Genomic DNA, 25856 nt, shown 5'->3' on the forward strand with positions numbered 1-25856 from the left:
AAAGCTTAATGAAATGTTTATTTATGAAAATTGTATACTGCAAAACTCATTATCGCGAAAATTATATTTGTTCTGAAAATCGAATGAGTTTTTGAATTTTGGCAATGTAATTTTTATCATAGAGAAAGTACAGAATTTCATTATATATAATGATATTAAAAATTAATTTTGCGTTTCTTTGTAGCCATTCAAAGATAACAAGAAGTTCCTCCTTAGTATCGTTTTTACAATAAGTTTTGAGCTATTGTTGCAGTTTTCTGATATAATTGAAACTAAGAATTTAACGAAAGATTATCGATCGATGATTTTTTATCGTATATTTCCACTCTTGTCTAATGCCTACGAGTAAATTGTATTTTTGATTCGAACTAATGCAAATTATATTTTCGATTCGAATTAATGCAATTGATTTGGCTCATGTTCGTCAAGTTCTGATCCAAGATATGAATTAAACGAAGCACTTCGTAAACGTTCATACAGATGTTCAACATCTGTTGTTGTCGTCCTGGTATTGTTGGAGTTTTCGCAAGAAAGGTGGTTGTTTCGGTTTTCTTCGAAACTGTTAGACTTCCAAGAGTATTCTATACAAATACATACAATATACAATTTATAGTAAAATATATATGTTAAAAAACTTCTCTCTTTACAGAATTTTGAGAAAAACTAGATTTCTTTGTAATAAAATGAAATAATATTTTTATACAGCAATATGCGCGTGAAAAAGAATTAATGTTAATTTACCTTCGGCAGTTAGTCCAATGTGTTCATTATTTATTATCACATTATCTACATTGCTTCTCAAAGTAACGATATTTTCGAGACAAATTTTGAAATTTGGCCTGGCATTCGCTGCACTCCAGCAACGTAACATCAACTCGTACAATGGCTCAGGACAGTAAAAGGGTTTCGGCAATCTGCCACCTACCCGTATATAATTCACCACTTCAATATTGGTTTTGGTAAAATAGGGTTGCTGGCCTAATGACATAATTTCCCACATTAATACTCCAAATGCCCAAACATCGCTCTGCGAATTATATATTCCATCTATTAATGATTCCGGTGACATCCAACGAATTGAAAGCACATCTTCCTAAAACATTTTAATGAATTAATTCCCTTATCTAATTGTAAGTTGTTTATTTTTGTATCAAAGACATATTATGCATTAATGAATTTATTATTTTATTTGTCGATTTCTCTTAATTTGCTGATTTAAATTAAAATTTTCTTTACATTAATTTTCTGATTTAATGAAAATTTTTGAAGCATTGTGAAAAATTAGGAGAAAGCATATTATACTAAAATTTAATTTCTGCTAGATAAAAAAAGAAATTAACAAAATTTTGTATCTATATCAATTTTGTATCTGTATCTGTATATTTAGCAGTAATAAAAGATGATGTAACAATAATAATAAACCTATAAAATATTTAATATTTATTTTAAACAGAAAATATATATATATATATATATATATATATATATATATTTAAATTACTTCCTATATATATATACATATATATATATATATATAGGAAGTATTATAAAGTTACTAATTCTAAAGCTAATTTTAAAAATGTTAAAACTTAAGATATTAATTTTTATATATAATTTAATATATAAAAATTGACAAATTTTTATTTTAATTTTTTAATTCTCATAATTGTCTGTCTTTTTCTCAAAAGTTACATTTATCTCACCTGACAATCATGTTCAAAAATATTTTTAGCAAAACCAAAATTGCCGATTTTGACGATACGATCCTCGCGATTTTTCGCGGATACTAAACAATTTCGACATGCTAGATTTTTGTGCACAAGGTGCATCTCTTCTAAATAGCAACAGCCCTGCGCAACATCTTCGCACATGGAGAGCAAGTCTTGTAAATACAAAACATGCGAATCTGTAAGCTGCATAAAGTTACTATCTCTTAAATAGTTCAATAGGTCAACCTCCATTAATTCCAACACAAGTATTGGCGGGTCTGATTCAAAGCAAACGCCTAGTAATTTTAACACATGTTTGTGTTGAAGCTGATTCATAAGCTTGGCTTCTTGTAGAAGTTTCGTCTTTTCTCGCGTGGAGGCATTTTTTGATAACGTTTTTATGGTGACAGACATTGTGCCTGATCCTTCTACTCTCTCATTCAACTCATCCTTCAATTCTTTCATTTTTCCTTGAAATACCTAAAAAATATATTGAAAATTAGTGTTAATATAAACTTCATTTTTTAATGAATATTTTTCTCCGCCTTATTTTTTGTTTATAAAGTTTATAAAAATTATGTAAATCTTTTTCTATCTTCTAATTCTAAAAAATTAATTTTCTAATTGTTCTTATTTAAAAGTGTGTTTTCATCAACATTTTTCTGTGATTAAGGAAAAAGATATACATAACTGCTAGGTAGATAATAAAGGAAAAATTGGATAATAATGAAAAATTGGATAATAATTAAAACAATTAGTAAATAATTAAGAAAATCAGTTTTTACATATTCGGATGTGCTGTTTGTTATGACATTTTCCAATGTGATTTGCTCTTGTCTGATTTTAGGTACTGTGGTATAATCCGAAACATATTGCAATGTAGAAACATATAGATTAGATTGAACAAAGTTTCCATCAGATATTTCACGAAATTTCGCTAATTCAGACAGTGTTAAAGGTGGAATTTTTTTGTTGCTTTTACGTTGTTTTTGTCGATATCCTGTTGTGAAGGATAATATATTAATATAATCGATTTTTATTTAATATTAAGCATTATCTAAACTTAAATTATTTCCTATTAACAAGATTAATTTTTCAAAAAAAGATCGAATAATTAAAAATTATTATATAGTTATAAAATTTTCAAATAAAGAATTTCTCTCTGCATTATTTGAATTCAACTTTGTTTGCTAAAAATTATATCATGGAAGTGTAATGCATTATCGAAAATATATTTTGCCTAAAAATAGTGTATTTATTTTCCAATGAAGATATAATGATATCATGTAATTTCTGCTCGTCTATTCGTGACATGTATGTATATGCCTCATAAAAATTCGAGCTTTATACTAAGTATACTCACGATATAAAAAATGATTATAGATGATAAAGCACATCAATATTATAATAATAGCAATAGCGATGATGCTTAATAATAATGTTAAATATTGTGCAGTCAATATTTCGGTGGATTGTGTTAAATTGATCACATTTAATTGACTCCAAGCCGATCTCCAACCGAAACCATTTTTAGCTTGTACTCGAAATTGATACTTTTGTTTCATGTCCCCAGGAATAATCCAATAATTATTCGTTCCATTGTAATATAAATTCCAATGCTCATCATGCTTGTAATTGTCGTCAATGATGGAACCTTCCAGTCGATACAAAATTATTTGCGAGTGATTAGTTTGTACGGGTTCCCAATATAACTGGTATACAGAATTGCGAAGTCTTACTAAAATAGGCATCCCAGGAACGCTCAAGGCATCACCTTGTTATACAAATAAATTAAAAACTTTTAAGTTAAAAAATAATGAATGCTTCTCATGATTTTATTGATTAAAACATATGATAAAACAAATTTTTGTTATTGAAAGAAATCTTTAATTCCTTAAATAAAAAATTAAATAGAAATAGAATAGAATAGAATTATTTGAGCCAAATTTCAAATTCCTCAAATAAATATATTTCACATGAAATATTACAAAGTGTTTTGGAATTTGACGTCGTACAAAAAATGTTTTAGATAAAATTTTGAAGGAAAAAAAGTGGAAAATCTTGAATTTTAATTGTAAGATTATTTTTTAAATATGAAGATGAACTCTAATTTTTTTATCGGTTTTTCGCAATATTTAGCGTTAAAAAAGTTATAATGTAAGCCATAAATTGAATAATTTGTAAGATATTTTATACTTTAATTTTACATCATTTTACACAAGCTATGATATATCTTATAAAATATTTATTTTGCGAGTATCTTGCTTTAATACTTTTAGGCACAAAATAATAAGAGACTCAATCGTAATATATAAAAAAACACATCGTTGTTTTTAACGAAAAAATATGTAGTTACTTGTTGCAAATTTATATTATTTTCTTACAAATAACTATTTTCTTTACACTAATTAATTTCTTTTATTATTTTATGTATAAAAATATTGAAGCAAGATAATCGAAAAATGATATTTTACAAGACTTCATAACTTATGTATAATTATATATTGAATTAAAATATATATAAGACACTTCGTAAATTATTTAATTTTTGATCATCTTATAATTTTTATCTATAATTTTTTATGCCAAATATTGCATATGGGAATCGATTTATATAAAAAAAATTAGAGTAGTCTCATTTAAAAAAATTAAATTGATCTCTACATAGCCTTGAAACATGATTTTATCAAAATTATATAATATATCTTTTTTCTCTCTCAAATTTCTATCAATTTTGCCTGAAATATTTTTATGTATGATGAAGTTTCGGAAAAAATACCTTGTAACATTTATGTCAGAAACATCTTGTATAAGTTAAATTATTATATAATCTTTTTTAATGCATTTTTCTGTTAATATTATATACTTACTTTTTATAGAATTGACAGATTCTTTTTTGTTCGCAGAAATATAAGTAATTTTAGGTGGATCTTCGTTGAGTTCATTTTTTATCGACATGTCATCTATAGGGAATGTTCTTAAATTTTTGGGATTAGATTCGAACTTTTGAAACGTATTAGATTCTGTTGTGGTCATAGAAGGATAAATAATTGCTTGATTTCCTCTGACATCAATTCTTATAGGAATACTGGAGTAATGTTTAGGTAACATTCTTATATACAGGTCCAGCGGAAGGATGGGGCGACCGGGGCGGTTACCCAGGGCGCCGTTTTTGGCAAAGTGCCATGACGTCAATGGTTCAACAAATTGCAGGTGCTAAAACACGAAAAGTGTACGTTTAAGTATCTTCATAATAATACTTATGTTGGAGAGGGGCTCTTTAAAATTTTTTTAATCTATAAAAAAACCTTTAAAAAATATAAAAAAATAAAAATACTATACAAAAAAATTATAAAAAACTAAAATGTACAAAAGAAATTAAAAAATGTAAAAAACAAATGAGATCTTGTTTGCCACGTCCTCGTCGTGATCCCGGGTAGTGCAAAGGGTAATTATTTACTTATACGAACCACCTCTCGATTTCAATAATTCTCACATATGTTATCAAGATCATCACTCTGAATAATGTTGTGAAGGTTTTAGCCGGCGGTCATTGTTTATTAAAAAGTTATAAACAAAAAATGTCTAATGAATAATATGTAATTTTATGACACCGTATATAGACTATGTTGTCGTTTGACATTGTTTACCTTTCTTATATTGAAATCAGATAGTGGAACAATGATAGGCTTTTAAGTTTTTGATATTTCTTATGACTTTGAAAATATTTAAGAAAAAGTGAGTTAGTACAAAACACATTGGCTGCGTTCAGCAGAGAAAGCAGCTTTGCAACTGTTGCAAGATTTTCGATTGAACGCCATTTATCGCTTTACGCTTTTCCAACATGTTTGCTCAGCAGCAAGTTTTTTTCGAGCTACTCTGTTATTGTATCCATAGTTTTTATATATGTATAATATTATCAAGACAATGACCCGAAACATAAATCAAGAATAGTACAAGAATATTTACTATATATAATTGTCCTAAAGTGCTGCATCCACCACCTCAATCGCCGGATAAATCCCATTGAAAATTTATGGGATCAATTAGATCCTAATATTCGAAAAATACCCATAAGAACAATACCAGAATTAAAACAATATTTAATAGAAGAGTGAAACTGTATTACGCAGGAATATTAAAAAAAAATTATTTCTAATATACCAAAGCGATTACACGAAGTTATTAAATAAAATGGTTTTCCAACAAAGATTTATTAATATTCACTATAATATTTTTTAAATAAGCATATTTCATACGAAATTAATGTAATTTGTTTAGTGTCCGAATATTTTTGCGACATGAAATTTGTATATTATTTCACTTATACTTTGTTATTTACAAACATATGTATATTAAATAAGTAAAATTTATGTTTTTTCCAACTATGATGTTCACTTTAATACATGATACCACAATTACCTCGTTAACATTATTGTAAGCAAATATAACAACAATAATATCTCGCACATCATAGTGTCCGAATATTAATGCGAGTCACTGTATGTGAGAATTATTGAAATCGGGAAGTAGTCCATATAAATAAAAAATTACTGCAAAGAGCAAACGCGATCAAGAAAGCTAGAATGGGGAGGGGGGGGGGCGACTTTTTGGTTCCTTGCCCCTGGCGCCATAATTCCTCATTTCGGCCCTGCTTATAATATTACTTAAAAGAATTAGTTTTATATATTTGCGGTTAGGTCCTTCGATCTTTTGATCAATGTTCTTGCGAATTATGATATCCTAAAAAATCGATAAAATATAACACATATTATATACTATATAACATATATCATATAATTGTATGTATGTATGTGTATACAAAGAAGTATTGCTTTAATACAGGGTCCTAGAAGAAGTTGTTGAAACTAATGTGCCCCACCCCTTCCAATGACCTAGTCATTAGTTCTATTTTATTAATAGTCGTATATCTAAGATCTGATAGTTTTATTCTAGTCATTGTTAATACATTAAAATTGGACGAAAATATTACGAAATATGTATATAGGATAAAAGGATACATGGAGATGAATAAAAAATAAATTTTAATCTCTTTATAGTATTTTCGCTAGCAATTCTACGTGTGTCAAACTTGAACACTACAAAATTCTCGATAAGCATTACTATAAAATTTGCCTCTAGAGAAGAAGCACTCGATGAGATATATTCCTTCTTTCATCATGACTCATGAGATTCATATTATGACGCAAGCATTAAATTCTAACAATGGCTAAAATGAAATCTGTCAGATCTCAAACAATGATTACACAGGCCCACAAAAAAAAAAAGTACCCTGTGCTGGCGATCTGACTAGGCTAGTCTTATGTATTTTGGCCCGCTGAATTCGAATCTGACGTCAGAATTGCTCCATCACGTCAGTTTTTTTTAAATCTCAAAAGAGAAAGACGAAAATTTCATAAAAATCGACATTCTAGGGTAGTAAGACTGCGCTTCTTGAGGGAAAAGTTACCGAAATCATATTTCCATGTATTTTCTGGCATTATAAATCCAAATCCGATTTGTCACACCAATCATACCATCGATTCTATTAACATTTGTCATGAAAAAGTAGCAATCTTCCGTATTCCATATTTGATTTTAGTTCATTCATAAATCTTATATTGGAAAGAATTAATCTTATATTCTCCAAGTCCAAATTTTGAGAAAAATTTTTTCGAAACTTACAGCTTCTAGCTGTTGAGTTCGTATAAGATGCAGAAATTTCTTTATATAGGTCACAAACCTCTTTTCATGTCTTTAAAGCGCTAGAGGTACATGAAAAAAAAGATTGTGCTATCTGGAGGTAAAAACCTATCTTAATATCTTCGCATCTTGATAAATAGAATCTGTTTGCAGTAAATTTTAGGTGTTACAACCTGAAGAAATAAAAAAAGTAAAAAATGAGCACAAAAAAATTGAGCACAACGTTTATATTCTAGGTCGGATTTGGATTTATAATGTCTGAAAATACATTAAAATATGATTTTAGTAACTTTTTCTTTAAGAAGCGCAATCTTATTACCCTAGAATGTCGATTTTTACGAAATTTTCGTCTATTTTTGAGATTTAAAAAAAAACTGTGACGTAATGGAGCAATTCTGACGTCAGATTCGAATTCAGCGAGCCAAAATACATAAGACTAGCCTAGTCAGATCGCCAGCACAGAGTACTTTTTTTTTGTGGGCCTGTGTTATTAATAATAGAACTAATGATCTGGATTATTTTTAATTTATTCAAGAAAGCACATAGAGTGGTTTCTACACTTTCCGAATTTGAATCCATGCAATTTTTATACTTGAAAGATAGTTTTGAATACGCTGAACAGTCCGAAATAAAATTGACGAGAGTTGTGAGAAAAATGGCGAATTCAATGGCAACATCTCAAGAAAGACATTACATAAAGTATTTTATAGTTTCTGACACAAACTTGATTTTTGTTTCAATTCTAATAATATATATTTCGAAAATATATAATGTCGTTGAAATTATTGATATTTGGTATTTTTTTATAAGCATTTATTAAATAATAAAAATATTTCCGATTGTTTTTACTCCATATTAAACTGCCAAAAATGTTCTTTATTACAAAAGATTTTACTTTTTCTGCTATATTTATTTCTATGTTTATTTCTATATTTACTTAAAAATAACAACTGATTAGGCTTCAGCTTCTCTAAAATACCTTGTATATATTTTAGTATTTAAATCTGATTTTTCTATACAAATAATGATATAAATAAATCATAAATTTCAATAAAAGTAATATTGTGTAAATATATAATATATATATATATATATATATATATATATATATATATATGTACATTATATATTTTGAGTATTTTTCAAAATAAACATCTGATACGATCGCTCTGTGACACCCTGTATATATACACAATATTCTTATTATTAGTTTACAATATGCCTAAAAAAAGCGTTAAAATTGTCAAATTTTCACTTGTTATATCTTCTAAAGTAATGTTACCTCTCACTTATTTTTTGCGGGGAATTACTCAGAACAATCTCCTCTATAACATATCCAAGCGGCGATAAAGTCGGTGATGTATAATCTTTTATGTATTTTTATCAGAACTTTAATACCAAAACGTGATAATTAAAAAATTAATAATAATAAAATTAGGAAATAAAATTATATAAAATAATATAAAATTATATAAAATTATATAACATTTTTACTTTCATTTAATTAAATTATATAAAATATATAATATTTGTATATATATACTTTTATTTACCTTTATTTTACTTTATTTACAGCACATATAATTGATATCACTTTTATAGGTTTTAAGTAACAAAATATATACATATATTAGAGCAACATCTACTCTTTATTTATTTTTTGAAACACACGCATGGATTTGGTGTTTTCTTATCTTTATTTAAAGATATTTTTGTAACAAATATATTATTTTTTTAACAAATATATCATTATTTTTTAATAAGTAATGATACAAAAATAATAATGGCATGATTGATAGTACCAATAGAAAATTTCTTTATCAATAATTTCAATTATAATAAATTCTTAATTGCATACAAATATACGTAAGTATATTGTTACGTCCCTGGTTCGGGTCGCGGTCGAGTCCATCGTGGAAAGAGAAGAAGTCCGTTGTCAAGAGGTTGTTGATAGCGGCGGCTGTCATTTGAGTCTGGAGCCAGCTGTCAGGCTGTGTGGACGCGTTTCTCTTACGAGTCGATCCGTGTTATTAATATTGTGTATTTACGTTCTGAGTTACCGTTTGTGTTGTAATTGTGCAGTGCATTAAAGTTCATTAGTTTCTTAAGATGCTTGTTTATTTAGCGCGACCCGCGAGCGGCCGATCTCTTTACCGCGCGACTTCGATATTTATCGAAGTCCCCGCCCCGGGCGTAACAATATTTATATAAAAATTAAACAAATCAGTTTTAATGGCAATGCGAGTCAAGTGTCGATCTTATAACACAGTAATTTGTTATACAAAACAAATAAGTATGAAACAATAAATACAAATGTGAAAAGTTTGCGAACGTTTCGACCCTATTTTTGGGCCATTTTCAGCGCAAGTATGGTGATTGAACAAATAACAAAAACTTTACATCGGAGTCAATTATATTAAAAGCGTGCCGTCTAAAATTACATTAACATTGAATGTGTTTGGAAACTGAGTCATGCAGAATTTAAGCCGCGCGCCAGTCGTCTGCTATCGACTCTCGATTCGTTCCTTCCGTTGTGGAGAGGTGGTGGCGCTATGTGCTCCTTCTTCTTCCCCACGTATTGTTCAGTTCCGCCATTTTTGTCTTTTCACACTTTATGACGCAATGTAAAGTGAGAGAATTGAGAGGAAAAAACCACGTGTTGAATCATATTCTGAAGTTTAGTGAGATTCTCTCAAGTTTCAGTTCTAAATTGGATATTCATAGTCGCTCTTCCCTCTATCAAAAGGAGGAGTGAAATTTAACAGTCGAAGAGCAACAATTCAAGGATTTATTAAATCATTACAGGCATCTTATTATGAAGATGACTTTATCAAATTAACATCAATGGTTTGTAAAGAAAATGTAATGTAAAGTAATAATAAAACTGAAATTGAACAGCGACAAAGAGTGACTGAGAACAATAGAGAATTGCAAATCGATTCTGAAGGTTAGAGAATTACCTGAACCTTCGAATGAGAACAGTACAACCCCAGATAGCAAAGTCTGTAGAAAGCATATCATGCCAAGTGTCTGCTATCAACTAATGTTAGCAAAACGGCTGCAAATTTGGTACTGAAGCTGTTATTACCAATTAAGTTGACAAATTGATGTCAAAACTCGAACAGAGTCTGCTCACAGAATTTGACGCAGATTGGTGGCAGAAACCAAGCAGAATCTGCTAACATGACTTGATATCAGATTGTCGGCAAAAATCAAGCAGAATCTGCGTGCGCGCAATTTGACTGCAGATTGACAGCAGAAGTGGAACAGGGTTTGCATGCGTGATCTGATGGCAAATTGGCAACAATCTGCATTTGATTCGATAGTTCCTTCGCTTACCGCTATGTGATGTATTTTCTCGCAATCAAATTTCTGTCAGAAATATATATAAAGTCGCTATTATTAATAAAAGATCAAAAATATAGTAACTATTTCTATCACTTTAATTTCTGATATGTGATACAAGCAGATAAGATTCAGAATATTAAACTGATTGGAATCAATAGGATAAATGGATAATTATTCATTTACTGCCTATTTGAAGCATAAAGGAAGAATTTAATTCTAAATCAATTATATCTCAAGTTTTATAAGTTAAATTTAATTATTTTCACCATTTACTTTATTATTAATTTAATTAAATTGAATCCTTTACTATGTAAGATATAACTACGATATAACATATTACATATTATATGTTGTATTAGAAGAAAATTGTAATTAACCGATAACTCGCCGATAATAGTCTTATTTAACATCTGTAGTAATTAATTTTATTGTATTTATATTACTTATTTATATGAATGACCAGAAGCTGCAGATTTTGCTCGGGATCTGCTGCCAATCTGCCGTCAGATTACGCGCGCGCAGATCCTGCTCGGTTTCTGCCGACAATTTGACATCAAGTGATGTTAGCAGATCCTGCTCGGTTTTTGCTAATAATCTGCTGTCAGATTCTGTGAGCAGGTTTTGCTAGCAAATCGTGAGCCTATTGCGGACATAACGGATGCCAATCTGCTAGCAACTTTTGTGGAAATCTGTCGCCAATCTGCTGGCAAATTGCGCGCATTTTGCTTACCGGGACGATTTGCAACTCTGAATGTGATGCTCGGGAGTGTGAAATTCTTTGTTCAGAGACAAAGCCAAAGAGATGCTTCTGATATCTTTCTCAAGAATATTCCTTTTCAAGGAATGCGTTTCTGGTCATATACGTTATCGAGAGCATTTCATTCAGCACAAAGGCTTCTGATCGGTACTCGGGTTGTTCTTTCTGTCAAGTTACGTGAGTACATGTTAATTCCATGAGGCTCTGGTCACTATTCTAGCCCTTGGAAATATTCTTGAGAAAGATATCAGAAGCATCTCTTTGGCTTTGTCTATGAACAAAGAATTTCACACTCCCGAGCATCACATTCAGAGTTGCAAATCGTTGTACTGTTCTCATTCGAAGATTCAGGTAATTCTCTAACCTTCAGAATCAATTTGCAATTCTCTATTGTTCTCAGTCACTCTTTGTCGCTGTTCAATTTCAGTCTTATTATTACTTTACATTACATTTTCTTTACAAACCATTGATGTTAATTTAATAAAGTCATCTTCATAATAAGTTCAATTTGCTATTTTATTCCTTTGTTCTTAGACGTAATTCACCTTATGTATGCTAATGAGCTGTTAATTACTCTATGGTTCATTTAATTTTTGATATACACTTCTTTTTCTCTTTATTATGGATTTATTTTTTAAGTTCTATTAAGTTTTTAACAGTGTAATTTTATCTTATTCAGGAATAGTATTTAATTTAATATAAGTTAAGTTTATAAAAGATCCTCATTGTTCTAGTTTTATTGAACATTTAAATATAATTTTTAATCTTTCATTATACCAATAAACAAAGGTATCCTGCTTCTTTTCCCCTTTTCTTTTCTTTCTTTCATTCACCTTTAGTTCACTATTTTAATAAAATCATAACTGATTTTATACAGAATGATTCGGTCTAATTATTTTGACGATGCCTGTAATGAAATCAGTCAAAATTTTATCAAAGAAAAATTATATTAAAATAAAAAACACAAATTGAAATAATTTAAATAAATAATATAAACTAATATAAACTAAAGATAGAATAAAGTAAATTAAATTAAATTAAAATTAAAAGGTTAAGAGGTTAAAATCTTATGTTAAAGTCAACAACAAATTGGAATAATTTAAATAAATATAAACTAAATGTAGAATCAGATAAAATTAAAAAATTAAAAAGTTAAGAAGTTAAAACTACGAAATTTAGACTTACTTCCAGGCATCGAAAACACGGACGAGCCGTTGGAAGCGAATAGAGACAGATTAACATCTCTGAAGACAAAGATCGACTAGTCTTCACCGGATAACTGTGGCTTATTTATAAACGTTAAAGCGAGTCAAATAATATAAAAATGTACACATACGCAAAGTCACAGATCTTCTATTATGATAAAAGACTATGTTAAATTTTTGGCAAATTATTAACAATGTTTAAATAAATTTCTGGTAAACGTTCCGTATCCGTTTGCAAATTTAGACCATTTTTTTGTCTTTTAGTAAATAACATTTCAGAAATCTTCTTAAACGTACATGCTGTCACAAAATCATATTATATTCATTAAACTTTTTTCGTTAATAACTTTTTAATAAATAGTAAGCGACACTTAAAACCTTTTGATACTTACTCAGGAAAGTAAGCTTGACAACATATGTCAAAATCGATATTGAAATCGATGAGGGCGTCCGTAAAGTGCATATTTACCAAAAAAGTTATATAAAGCAATTTGTGTGATAATTAAGTTTTATATTCAAAAAGAAATATGTGTGTGAAAATGATAGTAGACAAAATTGGAGTATTAAATTGTTTTATATATAGTTTTTGTATTGTATGGTAATAAAATTAATATGTAATTTCTACTTAATAATTTATGTAATTTATACTTAAAATAGTTTATTCTTTTAATTCTATCTAATTGTTCCCAAATAATAACCAAATAGTTTCAATAATTTCCTAATCTGTATTCTTTATTTCTCCCTTCCTTCCTCCCTCCCTCCCTTCCTCTCTCTCCCTTCCCTCCCCCTCCCCTCTCTCTCTTTCTCTTTCTCTCTGATCAATGATATTTTCTTGCATAACATATTTCTTCATTTAGAAGAAAGCTATATAAGAATGAGATAATAAAGGTTAATATGGGTTAATAGTCATCTTTCTCGGTAAATAATTCTTAGAATTCTGCTCTGTTCAATTGAGCAATGCATAAATAATTCGAATTTATCACGATTGATTTATCATTGTCTTCTCAATTAACTTGTGCTTCTCTGTTAACTTCCTGTCGTATTTATACTTACGTTTTTACTGTAAATTTTAACAACATATTCATTCATGAATGAAATTTTTATATCTGAATATTTTTACCACATAATGATAGAAATCTTATCACATAAATTTTTATTACAAAATCTTTTTGATCAAGGAAATACAGATTTTAAGTTTTTTGTTTGATTAAATAAAAAATAGATTATGTGTGAAAATAATTATATTTCGTGAATAAATGATTATATTTTTTTCTATGATATATAATATGATTATAATATATAATATAAAATATATAATATAATATATAATATATAATATGATTATGTTACTAACAAATATTAAATGAAATAAAGTTGTAATTGATGACTATATATATAGAAATTATATTAAAAATACGTTCAATTAGCAAATATTCGTGTATGAAAGAGAGAGAGAGAGAAAAAGAGAGAGATAGAAAATAAGATTAAAACAGAAGATAATAACAACATGCGCACGTTAAGACTAAAGATTCCCTTTCTTTTAAAGATAATAGTTAAATTACTTTTTTTAATGTATTATATCTTATTTTTTTAATTTATTCTTGTATTATTAATTTTTTGGATTCACACTTATAAATATATGAAAAAAAATCTGGTCTTCAAACCTTATGATTGTTTCTCTTTTATAAAACCCAGTTTAAATTAATCTATTAATTAATCTATTAATTAATCTATTAAATATAAATAAATATAACAAATACGACAAATGAATAATCAAATGAATTTTTTCATTCAATAAATTTATTTAATTATCCATTACATTATTTTGAAGTCAAGTGACATTTGCTATCTGAGTTAATTATGCATTATACAGATTTACAATTATACAGATAAATTATCTGTAATCTAGAATTTTTTCTCTTTTTATAAAAGCAAAAGATTTTTTACCTCTATGGAATCCTCGTTTAGATCCTTAACAAGATTCCTCCAAAATATAGGACGGTGGGTGAAAGCATGATTTTCGAAATTCTCTTGCAGAGGCATCTGCATGACTTCTTTGAGTATCAATACTTTTAGTAACGCGCATAATATTATTCCTGCCGTAGTCATTTTTTGGATGGAAAGGTCACGCGTTATTGTAAATAAATCAATGTTATTATTATAATCACCACATATATATGAGCAGCCGTATCTGTTGTTTTGTCGCCAATCTTTCTTTACAAAGATACTGTGCCTTCCGAGTGAATGCGAGCGCAAGGCACTACATTGACTGAACTGATTGGTTGACTGATGGACTGATTTGTTTTTATCATCCCCGCAAAACTTTCATCCATTTGCATGAGTCGCTAAATGACGTCTAATATGACTAAGAGAGTTATGTCAAAACATAACGGAAATTTAAATCACACTTTGTAGGATGAAATTAAAAAATATATTTAGTATAATGTATTATTTATATATAATATAATTGATTAGGTTCTCTTTTTAAATTTGACAAATTATTTTATTATTGATTATATCTTGAGTAACACATCATCTTAATATTTCTAAAATACAAATTTAAATACAAATTTAATTCTAAAATACATCTTTAAATAAGCATATATATATATATATATATATATATATATATATATATATATATATGCTTATTTAATATATAATATATATATGCCTAGGAATTTGATTTGATAAAAAGATATAAAATTTAAATAATAGAGATTGCAATCTGCAAAAAAATATATTTTTTAGCATTTTAGGCATGTCATGTTTTGATACTTTATTTTGATCTGAAAATCTATATAAAAAACTTTCTTTTAAATTGTATATCTATATAGAAATACAATGTATATAAATTATACATGTATATAAAATTGAAAACAACTTAGGAACTAACTTCGAGTCGATTATAATTTAATTGCATAAATTGATAATCAATTATTTAATTTAACAATTAATTGCATTAATCTCATTTGTATTTCTGAAGAATTAATATTGTATAGTTGCTTAAAATTTTTATTTTTTAAATTTTTATTACTTTTATTTATAGAACTATCTATATACATTTAGATTTGTATAATTTATGTTCAGATAAGACACTTTTGATATAAATGCACATTTATTGCTTCTTTATATTTATATTTATAGTAATTTCGTAATAATTATTGTGATTCAGAAGATGCATATCTTTTGCTAAAAAAAGAATTTTGTAATGATAAGTTATAAATATTCAGAAAATTGTGAAAGAAAATTATTCTGCATAACTATTACGATATTATAATATTGAAAATAAATGTTCCAATTTATGTAATACTCAGAGAAAGAAATAACTTTTTAAGATAATTTCGTAACTTTGAAAATAATATTGCTTTTTCAGTAAAAAAAATTCTTGTTAATTAAAAAATCTAAAAGACAAAATAATAAGATAAATCCCAATCAATTCGCAAATACAAGAGCATAGTTTCCAATGAAATTATAACGTATTGCCAATAAACAGGTTGCCCTAAAAAGGGGTTCCTTCTCAGATAGCAAGACATCCTCAAGATCATCCTGAATATACCTAGGATGTCCTAGGCTAATTTCAGGATTATTCTGAATATGTCCAGGATGTCTGGGATATTTTCAAGATATTTATGTTAATGTTAAACATTTTATGTGTATATTTGCGGACTTCATTAATTATAATAAAATGCTTTACAAAAATGAAATTGGCTGCGTTTAGCAGAAAAAGCTGCTTTGCAACTGTTGTAAAATTCGTGAGCCTGATTGGTGTATGCTCTTAATTTTGACTGAATTTAAGAGCATACACCAATCAGATTCACGAATTTTACAACAGTTGCAAAGCAGCTTTTCCTGCTAAACGCAGCCATTGACTTTAAAATCTCTTCTATACTTCCAACTTCCACTCACAAAAAAGTATTTCCATTATATAACTTCCAATATACTTACAAGTGAAAAGTAACAGATGCATCTTCGGCTTTTCTAGTACTCCGCTTGCACAAAATACAATAATTAACCATTGTACACAAGCTATAACACGGACTGTCGATGTTACTGCACTGCCAGTTACTGCTTTCTATCCCGTTTGGCTATAGTTTTGCTCGAGGCACGCTTTGACATAGCGTCAGTACTGCTGATTTTTTACCAACCAATCAGGCTTTATTAGAAAGAGACGGAACGTGACCTCATATTATCTGCCTCTCACTCTATTCGTGCGGCTCCCCTTCCCCTTCCATCAGCAGTCCATTCTATATGTCGATGTTTTAACCGAAGTTTAGTCTCGTTAAAAAAGAGGATTTACATTGCGCCCAAAGCCCAATGTATCCAATCGGACGTCATACATTGGACATTGGACGCAATGGCTGCGTTCAGCAGGAAAAGCTGCTTTGCAACTGTTGTAAAATTCGTGAATCTGATTGGTGTATGCTCTTAGATCCAGTCAAAATTAAGAGCATACACCAATCAGGCTCACGAATTTTACAACAGTTGCAAAGCAGCTTTTTCTGCTGAATGCAGCCAATGTAAAGCCGACGGCACACGGTACGATTTTTCGTACTGGATTTGATAAGATTTAGTAAAATACTAAAAATGCACCAATCAGAATGCAGCATTTCTAATATTTTACTAAATCTTATCAAATCCAGTACGAAAAATTGTACCGTGTGCCGTAGGCTTAAATCCTCCTTAAACTTCGGTTAAAGTGAGTTGTGGAATTGGGCCTAAGGGCTATTGCACACAGGACGCGGCAACGCTTGCCGCGCGGCGGAAGTCGACGCGATAGCCAATCAACAGATACATAACATCCACCGCGCGTCAAAGTTGAACTCAATCCAACTTTTGTATTGGCTATCGCGTCGGCTTCCGCCGCGCGGCAAGTGTTGCCGCGTCCTGTGTGCAGGAGCCCTAAATTATTTATATATAAAGTGTTGTGATCCTAAAAGATAAAAAATTAATTTTTTAGGAAATGTATTTTATATATTATAATAATAAAATCTAAGAAATATATAGATTTGCTCTATTTCTGTTTTATTTGTATATTTTCAAAGCTTTGCGTTAGAAGAAATGTTTGTATAAGGATGCGTCCCGATGGAGAAAGAAATAGTGGAACGGAATAGTAACGGAAAAGTAACTATATGATGGCTAACCAATCAGAATGATTCCGTTCCGCCTTTACATGGCCGGGTTCCCCATGGCAAACATTTTACGGAACGGAATAAAAACGAAAATTATGTACTACATAATGTCATCATGTATTAATATAATATAATGAATATTTACCATGTCGCGTTAATAATAAAAATAAGAAATAATTAAAAAATCATTAATGATAATATTAATGTTAATTATATAATATAATGTTAATTATTGATAACATAATGTTAATTATTTTATTACACGTGATTTCAGTAAATTGCTTCACCAGGTTATAGGTTATCACAGACATGATATATCTATGTAATACATGATGATATTATGTAGTACATAATTTCCGTTTTCATTCCGTTCCGTAAAACGTTTGCCATGGGGAACCCGGTCACGTAAAGACGGAACGGAATCATTCTGATTGGTTAGCCATCATATAGTTACTTTTCCGTTACTATTCCGTTCCGCTATTTCTTTCTCCATCGGGACGCACCCTAAGTTTCTCTTCAAGCATGAAAATATTAATTTCGGTAATTATTCAGTTTAGGGGCCTCACCTCAAATATCGATAAAATTAGACTTATTCGACGCGTTTTTGCACGAAATGACCGAATCTGGCAGAAAAAAGTGTCGCTCTGCTTCGCGAAGCGAAATATTCACGATTAAAGTTCACTACTATTTAGGTTAGGATATCTGTCATATCGATGGCACTAGCACTCACACACATACACACGGGGGGTGCAAGGGGGGCCTTCGGCCCCCCCTCCCGCACCCACCCCGTCCCCCTCGCTTCGCGTGGAAAGTTGTATGCTCCTGCACCCACTCCGCCGGTAGGGGTGCCTACGGTAGGGTGCAACTTTCCACGCGAAGCAAGGTTCCACTTTGCAACTTTCCACGCGAAGCGACGGGGACGGGTGGGTGCGGGAGGGGGGGGGGCGAAGGTCCCCCTTGCACCCCCCCCTCGTGTGTGTGTGCGTGTGTGCGCGCGTGTATGTGTGTGTGTGAGTGCTAGTGCCATCAGTATAACAGATTTTCTAACCTGAATAGTCCTCAACTTTAAGCATTAATATTTCGCTTCGCGGAGCAGAGCGACACTTTTTTCTGCCAGATTCGGTTATTTCGTGCAAAAACGCGTCGAATGAGTCTAATTTTATCGATATTTGAGGTGAGGCCCCTAAACTGAATAATTACCTTAATTTCCTATTATACACACACACACACACACACACATATATATACATATATAATTATAGATATAATTTTTAATAGTGTTAATTTTTTCAGATATAAAATAAATGGCAGTGTGTTGCAAAATGTATCGGCCACTATGGTCCTGGTACCGTAAATTTCACAGAAGTACATATTTTTTATTAAACCAAATGCCTAATACCAGGAAAATTGTCCCTTTAAATGTTATTATTGCGGAAAATACAGATATTTATAAGAAAATGAAGGAGAATGTATCAAATATAGAATGGTCAAGCATACGAGAAAAACTTCTTCAAATTCAACAAATCACTCCAGCCATTGTAGATACCACAATTATGGACATATGTCTTAAAGATTTTAAAGTAGACACAGCTATTGCATATTTTAAATTTCTGAGAGAAAACAATTATCCTCTGAATGTGGCAGTGATCGGAAAGTATCTAAGACTCTATTTTCTGAAACACAATTCATTGACTGATATAGATAAAACAGAAATTATAGAAACATATAATGCCCTAAGACAGCAGCATACATATTTAGATTCTGTTACAGCTGAACATTGTATAGTGAGCTTGTGCTTAACAGATCAGTGGGAAAAAACATTTGAAATATTGGAAATGATAAGGATTACTACTCATCCAGGTGCATCTGTATATTCTGCAATAATTGCTGCAGCATTTAGAAACCAAAAATCTGATATTGCGTGGAAAATGTTATTAGAAATGACATTACACAGATTAAGGCCACAAAATATTGTGTATACATCACATCTGCAATATTGTGAACTAGAAAAAACAAAAATTAATGATAGGATGGAAGAAATGTTTAAATTTTGGGCTGAACACAGCATAATGCCATATAATCATATTATAAATGCATATGTCAATACAGTTACTACATATGGCTGGTCTGTAGCATCCACAACTATTTCCACTACGTAAGCATTATTTTATTATTATTTTATTATTTGATTGATTTAATTATTTTATTATTATGTTAATTTTATTCCTCCTTTTTAATAATTTAGAATTTAAAAATATAATAGAATTTTAAAAAGAAAGAAAGAATTAAAATTAGAATTTTAACATATTTGCATTTGATTTTAATAATTAAAATTATAATTAAAATTTTAAACAACTGAAATATAATTAGAATTTTAATAATTAAAATTAGAATTTTAAATCAATAGTTAAGATTTTCATAGATGCATATTTTTTCTATTTAGGGGGAATTGTAGTCATTGCGGTCATTCTTTGTCAGAGATAACATTCAGTGACAAAAATTTTCAGGATCTAGCTGAGTCTGTAATGAACAGAGTAATTATAGGATCAGATATTTACCGCAAGACCAATCCACGAGAATTGCAAAGATTTAAAAAATTTATTGAGGACACTAAACCTTATGACATAGTGATTGATGGACTCAATATAAGTTACATTCAAAATAATTACATACCTATATTAGAAGTGGTAGTATTTTTGTTAAAATAATAAATATAAATATAAATAATATATAAATAAATATATTAGTATATATTATATATATAACTATTTACATATGTTAGAAATTATTACATTGTTATTAAAGAGAAGAAACTTTTCTTCTATTGCATTTTTTAAATTTAATTTTACATTAATTTATAAAAACATATCGTTTATTACAGTTGGTTAATGTGATAGAATACTTCAGCAAACGTAGAAAAAAGATTCTTGTATTAACACGAAAACATCAGAAGAAGCTGCCTAGTTTCAAATATATAGAGAAACATGCATTTATCTTTTTTACAGATAACTTGTAAGTATTGAATTTTAAAGAGTACCAGAGTTTTCTTGAATTTATGTAAAAATGTTAGTTTAATATATAATTAATAGTAAAATATAAAAACTAAAATTTTATATACATAAATTTTTAATACATGTGCATAATACATATTTAATACATATGCAAAATTACATGAAATTTTTAGGTCTGCTGATGATCCTTATATGCTATATGCAACCATGTCAAGTGGTAAAAATGCAAAGTTTGTATCACTAGATTTAATGCGACAGCATAAGCACAGTTTAAAAGACTTGCCTTTGGAAAAAGAATTTAAAAAATGGCAATGCTCACATCAGTATTTTGTTAAGAAGAAAAGTGCAACCAGCTTATATATACAGGAACCTTTCGTTTATGTACCGACTGCACAGAAAAATGGTGACCACTGGCATGTGCCTTATGTCAGTGATGATTCTACCTACGCAGAATCGCTTGAATTCCCAGATAAATGGTACTGTTTAAAGTACAGTAAAAATAAATGATTATGATATAACAAAATAAATTTTGCTACTAAGTATATATTGATGTTTTAAGATAAGGATAAAACTTTCCCTGTTGAATTTCCACTATCAAATGGAACAATACCATCCTTTTTTTTGTAATTTTTGTTACAGTGAGAATTTTGTAAATATATTTTTATTATTTTCCTTTATTAGCGAGCTTGTTTTATTGCAGAGGGATATTAATAATTTCAATCAAAAATATGTCCATTTATCTTATATGGGATGGTATTAAATCAGGATTGAGCATGTAAAATATAATAATCTACGTGCCTTTACACATAAACATTGTATTGTTTTCTATAACATTAGAAACATTTCATTTATGTCGTTTAATTAAATGATCCATGATTTAAACAACGATATAATTTTAATATTCTATAACGAACATGAAAAGTCAAAGGATTTGACGAACTAAATTTTATACTAAAAAAGAATGTAAAAATACATATTATATTAACACAGTTTATAATTATTAATTATTATTGGAAAAGAATATAAATATATATTATATTAATACATATTATAATACATTTTATAATATATTTATTATTTTTGTATTTTGATATTTAATGTATAGTAGTTTACAGGCTTTACATATTTACATGAAAACATTAATTTTTTAACATTTAATTTATAATAGCTTTTTACATAATGTAAATATTTACATGAAAAAAAATTTTGCAACTATGATGTAGATAATATGTGAATTATTTATGTAAACGTAATTTGGAAATTTACAGCACAATCCCCAGATTTACAAAAAAGCTTTAAGGTACAATTTCATGCAGACGCTCGACGCTCATTTTTAGCGTCAAATCTGGTCACGTGACTACATTTGACGCTCTATCTGTGGAGGAGGCAATAGGGTCAAACAGCCAGCGTCCATGCTTGTTTGAGCGTTTGCGGAGTCCACGGTCTTAGGGCCTGAGCAGAATGGTTGCCTTATAATTTTAAGACTATGTTTTATGCCTTAGGTCTTTGTCTTAAGTAACGCACAATACTGTGTGTTATGTCCCGAGTCTTATGTATACGCGAACGTTTGTAAGAAATAAACGTTCGCGTATACATAAGACTCGAGACATAACACACAGTATTGTGCGTTACCTAAGACAAAGACCTAAGGCATAAAACATAGTCTTAAAATCTTAAGGCAGCCATTCTGCTCAGGTCCTTACATACAGGTCTGGAAACTCAGGCCTTTTTTAGTGGTGGGGGAGGTCTCACTTAGTGTGTCCGTTTTTCGACTAGAAGTCGCAATACGAGCGAGAGAGACAGAGATAGACGGCAGTAGTCGTTCTCTCTCTAACATACGTCTAAAATGACTTCTAGATCGCAGCGAACCTAGCAGGCAAGCCGTGAACTTCCGAAAAACGGACACACTAAGGGCCTCCGCACAAGGTGTTCCGTATCGCATTACGTTACGTTAAGTATAGATCGTAAATTTAACTCCGTACGTAAAATTAAACTTCAGTCAACGCACAGAAGAAATCGTAAACGTAAAGACATGTCTTTACGTTACGATTTCTTCTGTGCGTTGACTGAAGTTTAATTTTACGTACGGAGTTAAATTTACGATCTATACTTAACGTAACGTAATGCGATACGGAACACCTTGGCCCATATTCTGAATCCTCTTTTATCGATAAAAGTGCTCCTAAAAGCGGCCTGTAGCCAATCAGAAGGCTTATATGCCACTTTTAGAGGCACTTTTATCGATAAAAGAGGATTCAGAATATGGGCCCTTGTGCGGAGGCCCTACGTGAGACCTCCCTCACCACCGGAGTTTCCAGACCTGTATGTAAGACCGTGGCGGAGTCTGTATCCGTATTATCGACTTGTTTATCACTTAGCGCATCTTTGATAGTATATGAAACAAACAATATAATATTCTGTAATAAAAAATTACTTTCAAGTGATATTTTGAGTGCAGTGTAATATATTTAATAATTCAGAGGGACGCGAAATATAGCCTAACCATGTTAGGTCCACGAGCCTAACCACTGGATTGACTGAAATGAGCATCGAGCGTCAAAGCTAAACACAGTTTAGCTTTTATCTCTCGACGCGGGAATTTAAAAATCTATCACGTGACCAGATTTGACGCTAAAAATGAGCGTCGAGCGTCTGCATGAAATTGTACCTTTATAGTATGTGTATAGACAATATTAGACTTTTCGTGTAAATTTGTAAAGTAATGTAAACAATTCATATAAACATAATTTTGTTTATTTTTCGCGATAAAATAAAATTATGTAGTTATGTCTATGGTTTAGCATATTTAGCATGTAAATACATAAGAAACGAAATAAAAGAAATCATATTCCATATATATAGATTGCTTCTTGTTTACATGACAGATGACATGTTACACATAATTTATATTATTTACGTTTAATCCTGATCTACAATAGGTATTTTAAGCCTTAAGAAATTTATCAATCACAATCGAGTATTCTCTTCATATTTGACTGTGATTGGTCAATCTTTTAAGGCTTAAATTACCTATTGTAGACCCTGCCTTAAGGGCAGTCTACAATGGCTGCGTTCAGCAGAAAAAGTTGCTTTACAACTGTTGTAAAATTCGTGAGCCTGATTGGTGTATGCTCTTAATTTTGACTGGATTTAAGAGCATACACCAATCAGATTCACGAATTTTACAACAGTTGCAAAGCAGCTTTTCTTGCTGAACGCAGCCTATGGGTGCATCCAGAAGCACAACCGCTCACTGAGCGGCTAAGTAGCACTCGAATGTGATTGGTGAATTCAAAGATAGAAACCAATCACATTCAATTGCTACTTAGCCGCTCAGTGAGCGGTTGTGCTTCTGGATGTACCAAATGGCAGTAGCAGTAAGTCATAGCAGTCGTAAGCGAAATGAACCAAATCCATTTCCTACGGCTATAATGTATGTTCTACGGCGGACGCGCAATCAGAATTCTTCCGTGACTGCGTATGCGCGACCGCCGTAGAACGCACGAAATCCATAGGAAATGGATTTGGTTCATTTCGCTTACGACTGCTACGACCTACTGCTACTGCCATTGTAGACTGCCCTTTAAAGGCCATCACACACAAAATTGCATAGCTGCATATGCATAACATAAGACCATATGGACCAATGAGCAACGAGTATTATGTTATGTAAGTCAATATGGCGACTTAATACTCGATGCTCATTGGTCCATATGGTCTTATGCTATGCATATGCAGCTATGCAATTTTGTGTGTGATGGCCTTAAGGCGTAAGGGTGCGGTCCCATGGAGCGTATTACCATACGCGCGTATTGAAAATCTGACCAATCGCAGACGTAACTTTCGCGTATTACAAACAGCGGAACATCTGCGATTGGTCAGATTTTCAATACGCCCGATACGCGTGTATCGTAATACGCTCCATGGGACCGCACCCTAGTGTATCGTCTACAATGAGATTTTAAGGAGACTTAAGGCGTAAGATTTAAGAAATTGACCAATTAAGCGTCGTCTACAATGAGATTTTAAGTCTTACGCCTTAAAATCTCATTGTAGGCGCCGCTTTACAGTCGAGTATTCTCTTAATACTTGACTGTGATTGGTCAATTTCTTAAGTCTTACGTCTTAAGTCTCCTTAAAATCTCATTGTAGACGACGCTTAAGGCCGGCGTCCCATGGAGCGGAAATATTCAGCGGAACGGAAAGTGCGGAGCCAGGGCGACCAATCACCATTCCGTTTTTTTTGCGGTGCTTTTTCTATGGCTGTGATTGGCTGCGTTGGCTCCGCGCATTCTGTTCCGCTGAATATTTCCGCTCCATGGGACTTCAGCCTAAGGGTGCGGACCCATGCAGCGGAATAGCGGAACGCGGAACGAGAGCGGAACCAATCGCGAGCGTTCCGCGTTTTTCAGCAGCTTTAGAGGAATAGCTTTTTCGCAAACTGCGTAATCAGCGTAATATACACATATTGCATGTAGCATGTAACCTCAAAATACATAAGTGCAATAAAAATAGTAGTGCAATAAGCGGCAGTAAAAGAAAAAAACAGTAATATTCCGTAATTATTATTATATCCGTAATTCGTTGTCTCACGATGAATTTAACAAGGTATATGTGTATACATATATACAGTTCTGTCATTTTTGTTGCGCGGAAACATGGGCCTCTAGTCCCTATGTAGCATAAGTAAACTTTGCGCAACCAATCATGAGTTATTATTTCAAAAGTATTGAAACACGTTAAAATTTATTTGACAGATTTTAACATTTTCAGTCAATATTTCCGATAAGAAACGCATTTAATTTAATATTTATATACATGATAATAAAAACGAGCGATAAAAACAATATTTAAAAGTCATTTTAGGGACCTGCTGCTCGGACTGCTTACGCTCATTCCGCTCCATGGGGATGGGGAGGATTTGAAAGTTTTCGCGTAATGAAAACTGCGGAACGTTCGCGATTGGTTCCACTCTCGTTCCGTGTTCCGCT

At 30.6% G+C, this 25856-nt stretch overlaps 2 protein-coding genes across 12 annotated transcripts; one reads left to right on the forward strand and one right to left on the reverse strand.

Moving 5' to 3' along the window:
• On the reverse strand, positions 1–18764 carry LOC145968040 (proto-oncogene tyrosine-protein kinase ROS-like). Of its 6 annotated transcripts, XM_083093235.1 has the most exons (10): positions 18421–18761; positions 16671–16969; positions 14891–15087; positions 14670–14818; positions 4580–4925; positions 3073–3483; positions 2495–2709; positions 1704–2189; positions 742–1093; positions 1–581 (listed from the first exon to the last, which is right to left on the reverse strand). In XM_083093235.1, the coding sequence occupies exons 4-10, from the start codon at positions 14769–14771 to the stop codon at positions 397–399; spliced, it is 2097 nt and encodes a 698-aa protein (XP_082949361.1). In that variant the 5' UTR covers positions 14772–14818; positions 14891–15087; positions 16671–16969; positions 18421–18761; the 3' UTR covers positions 1–396. The 6 variants fall into 6 exon arrangements, with proteins under 6 accessions (XP_082949361.1, XP_082949362.1, XP_082949359.1 ...); XM_083093236.1 differs by having other exon boundaries at positions 926–1093; positions 14670–15087; positions 18421–18764; XM_083093233.1 differs by having other exon boundaries at positions 14670–15087.
• Mldr (mitochondrial ribonuclease P catalytic subunit) lies at positions 18259–21854 on the forward strand. Of its 6 annotated transcripts, none has more exons than XM_083093245.1 (6): positions 18259–18394; positions 19148–19219; positions 19298–20009; positions 20298–20541; positions 20736–20866; positions 21039–21409. In XM_083093245.1, exons 2-6 carry the CDS (start codon positions 19159–19161, stop codon positions 21370–21372), a joined length of 1482 nt encoding a protein of 493 aa, XP_082949371.1. In that variant the 5' UTR covers positions 18259–18394; positions 19148–19158; the 3' UTR covers positions 21373–21409. The 6 variants fall into 6 exon arrangements, with proteins under 6 accessions (XP_082949371.1, XP_082949367.1, XP_082949368.1 ...); XM_083093242.1 differs by lacking the exon at positions 18259–18394 and adding exons at positions 18654–19028; positions 21566–21854 and having other exon boundaries at positions 19148–20009; positions 21039–21341; XM_083093243.1 differs by lacking the exon at positions 18259–18394 and adding exons at positions 18654–19028; positions 21425–21542 and having other exon boundaries at positions 19148–20009; positions 21039–21341.
• Positions 21855–25856: the final 4002 nt, after the last annotated feature.

The sequence above is a fragment of the Camponotus vicinus genome, unplaced genomic scaffold, assembly GCF_025532165.1.
Source record: "Camponotus vicinus isolate PSW18456_S1 unplaced genomic scaffold, iyCamVici1.0 SCAF_3, whole genome shotgun sequence".
In the NCBI taxonomy this organism is placed as follows: Eukaryota; Metazoa; Arthropoda; class Insecta; order Hymenoptera; family Formicidae; genus Camponotus; species Camponotus vicinus.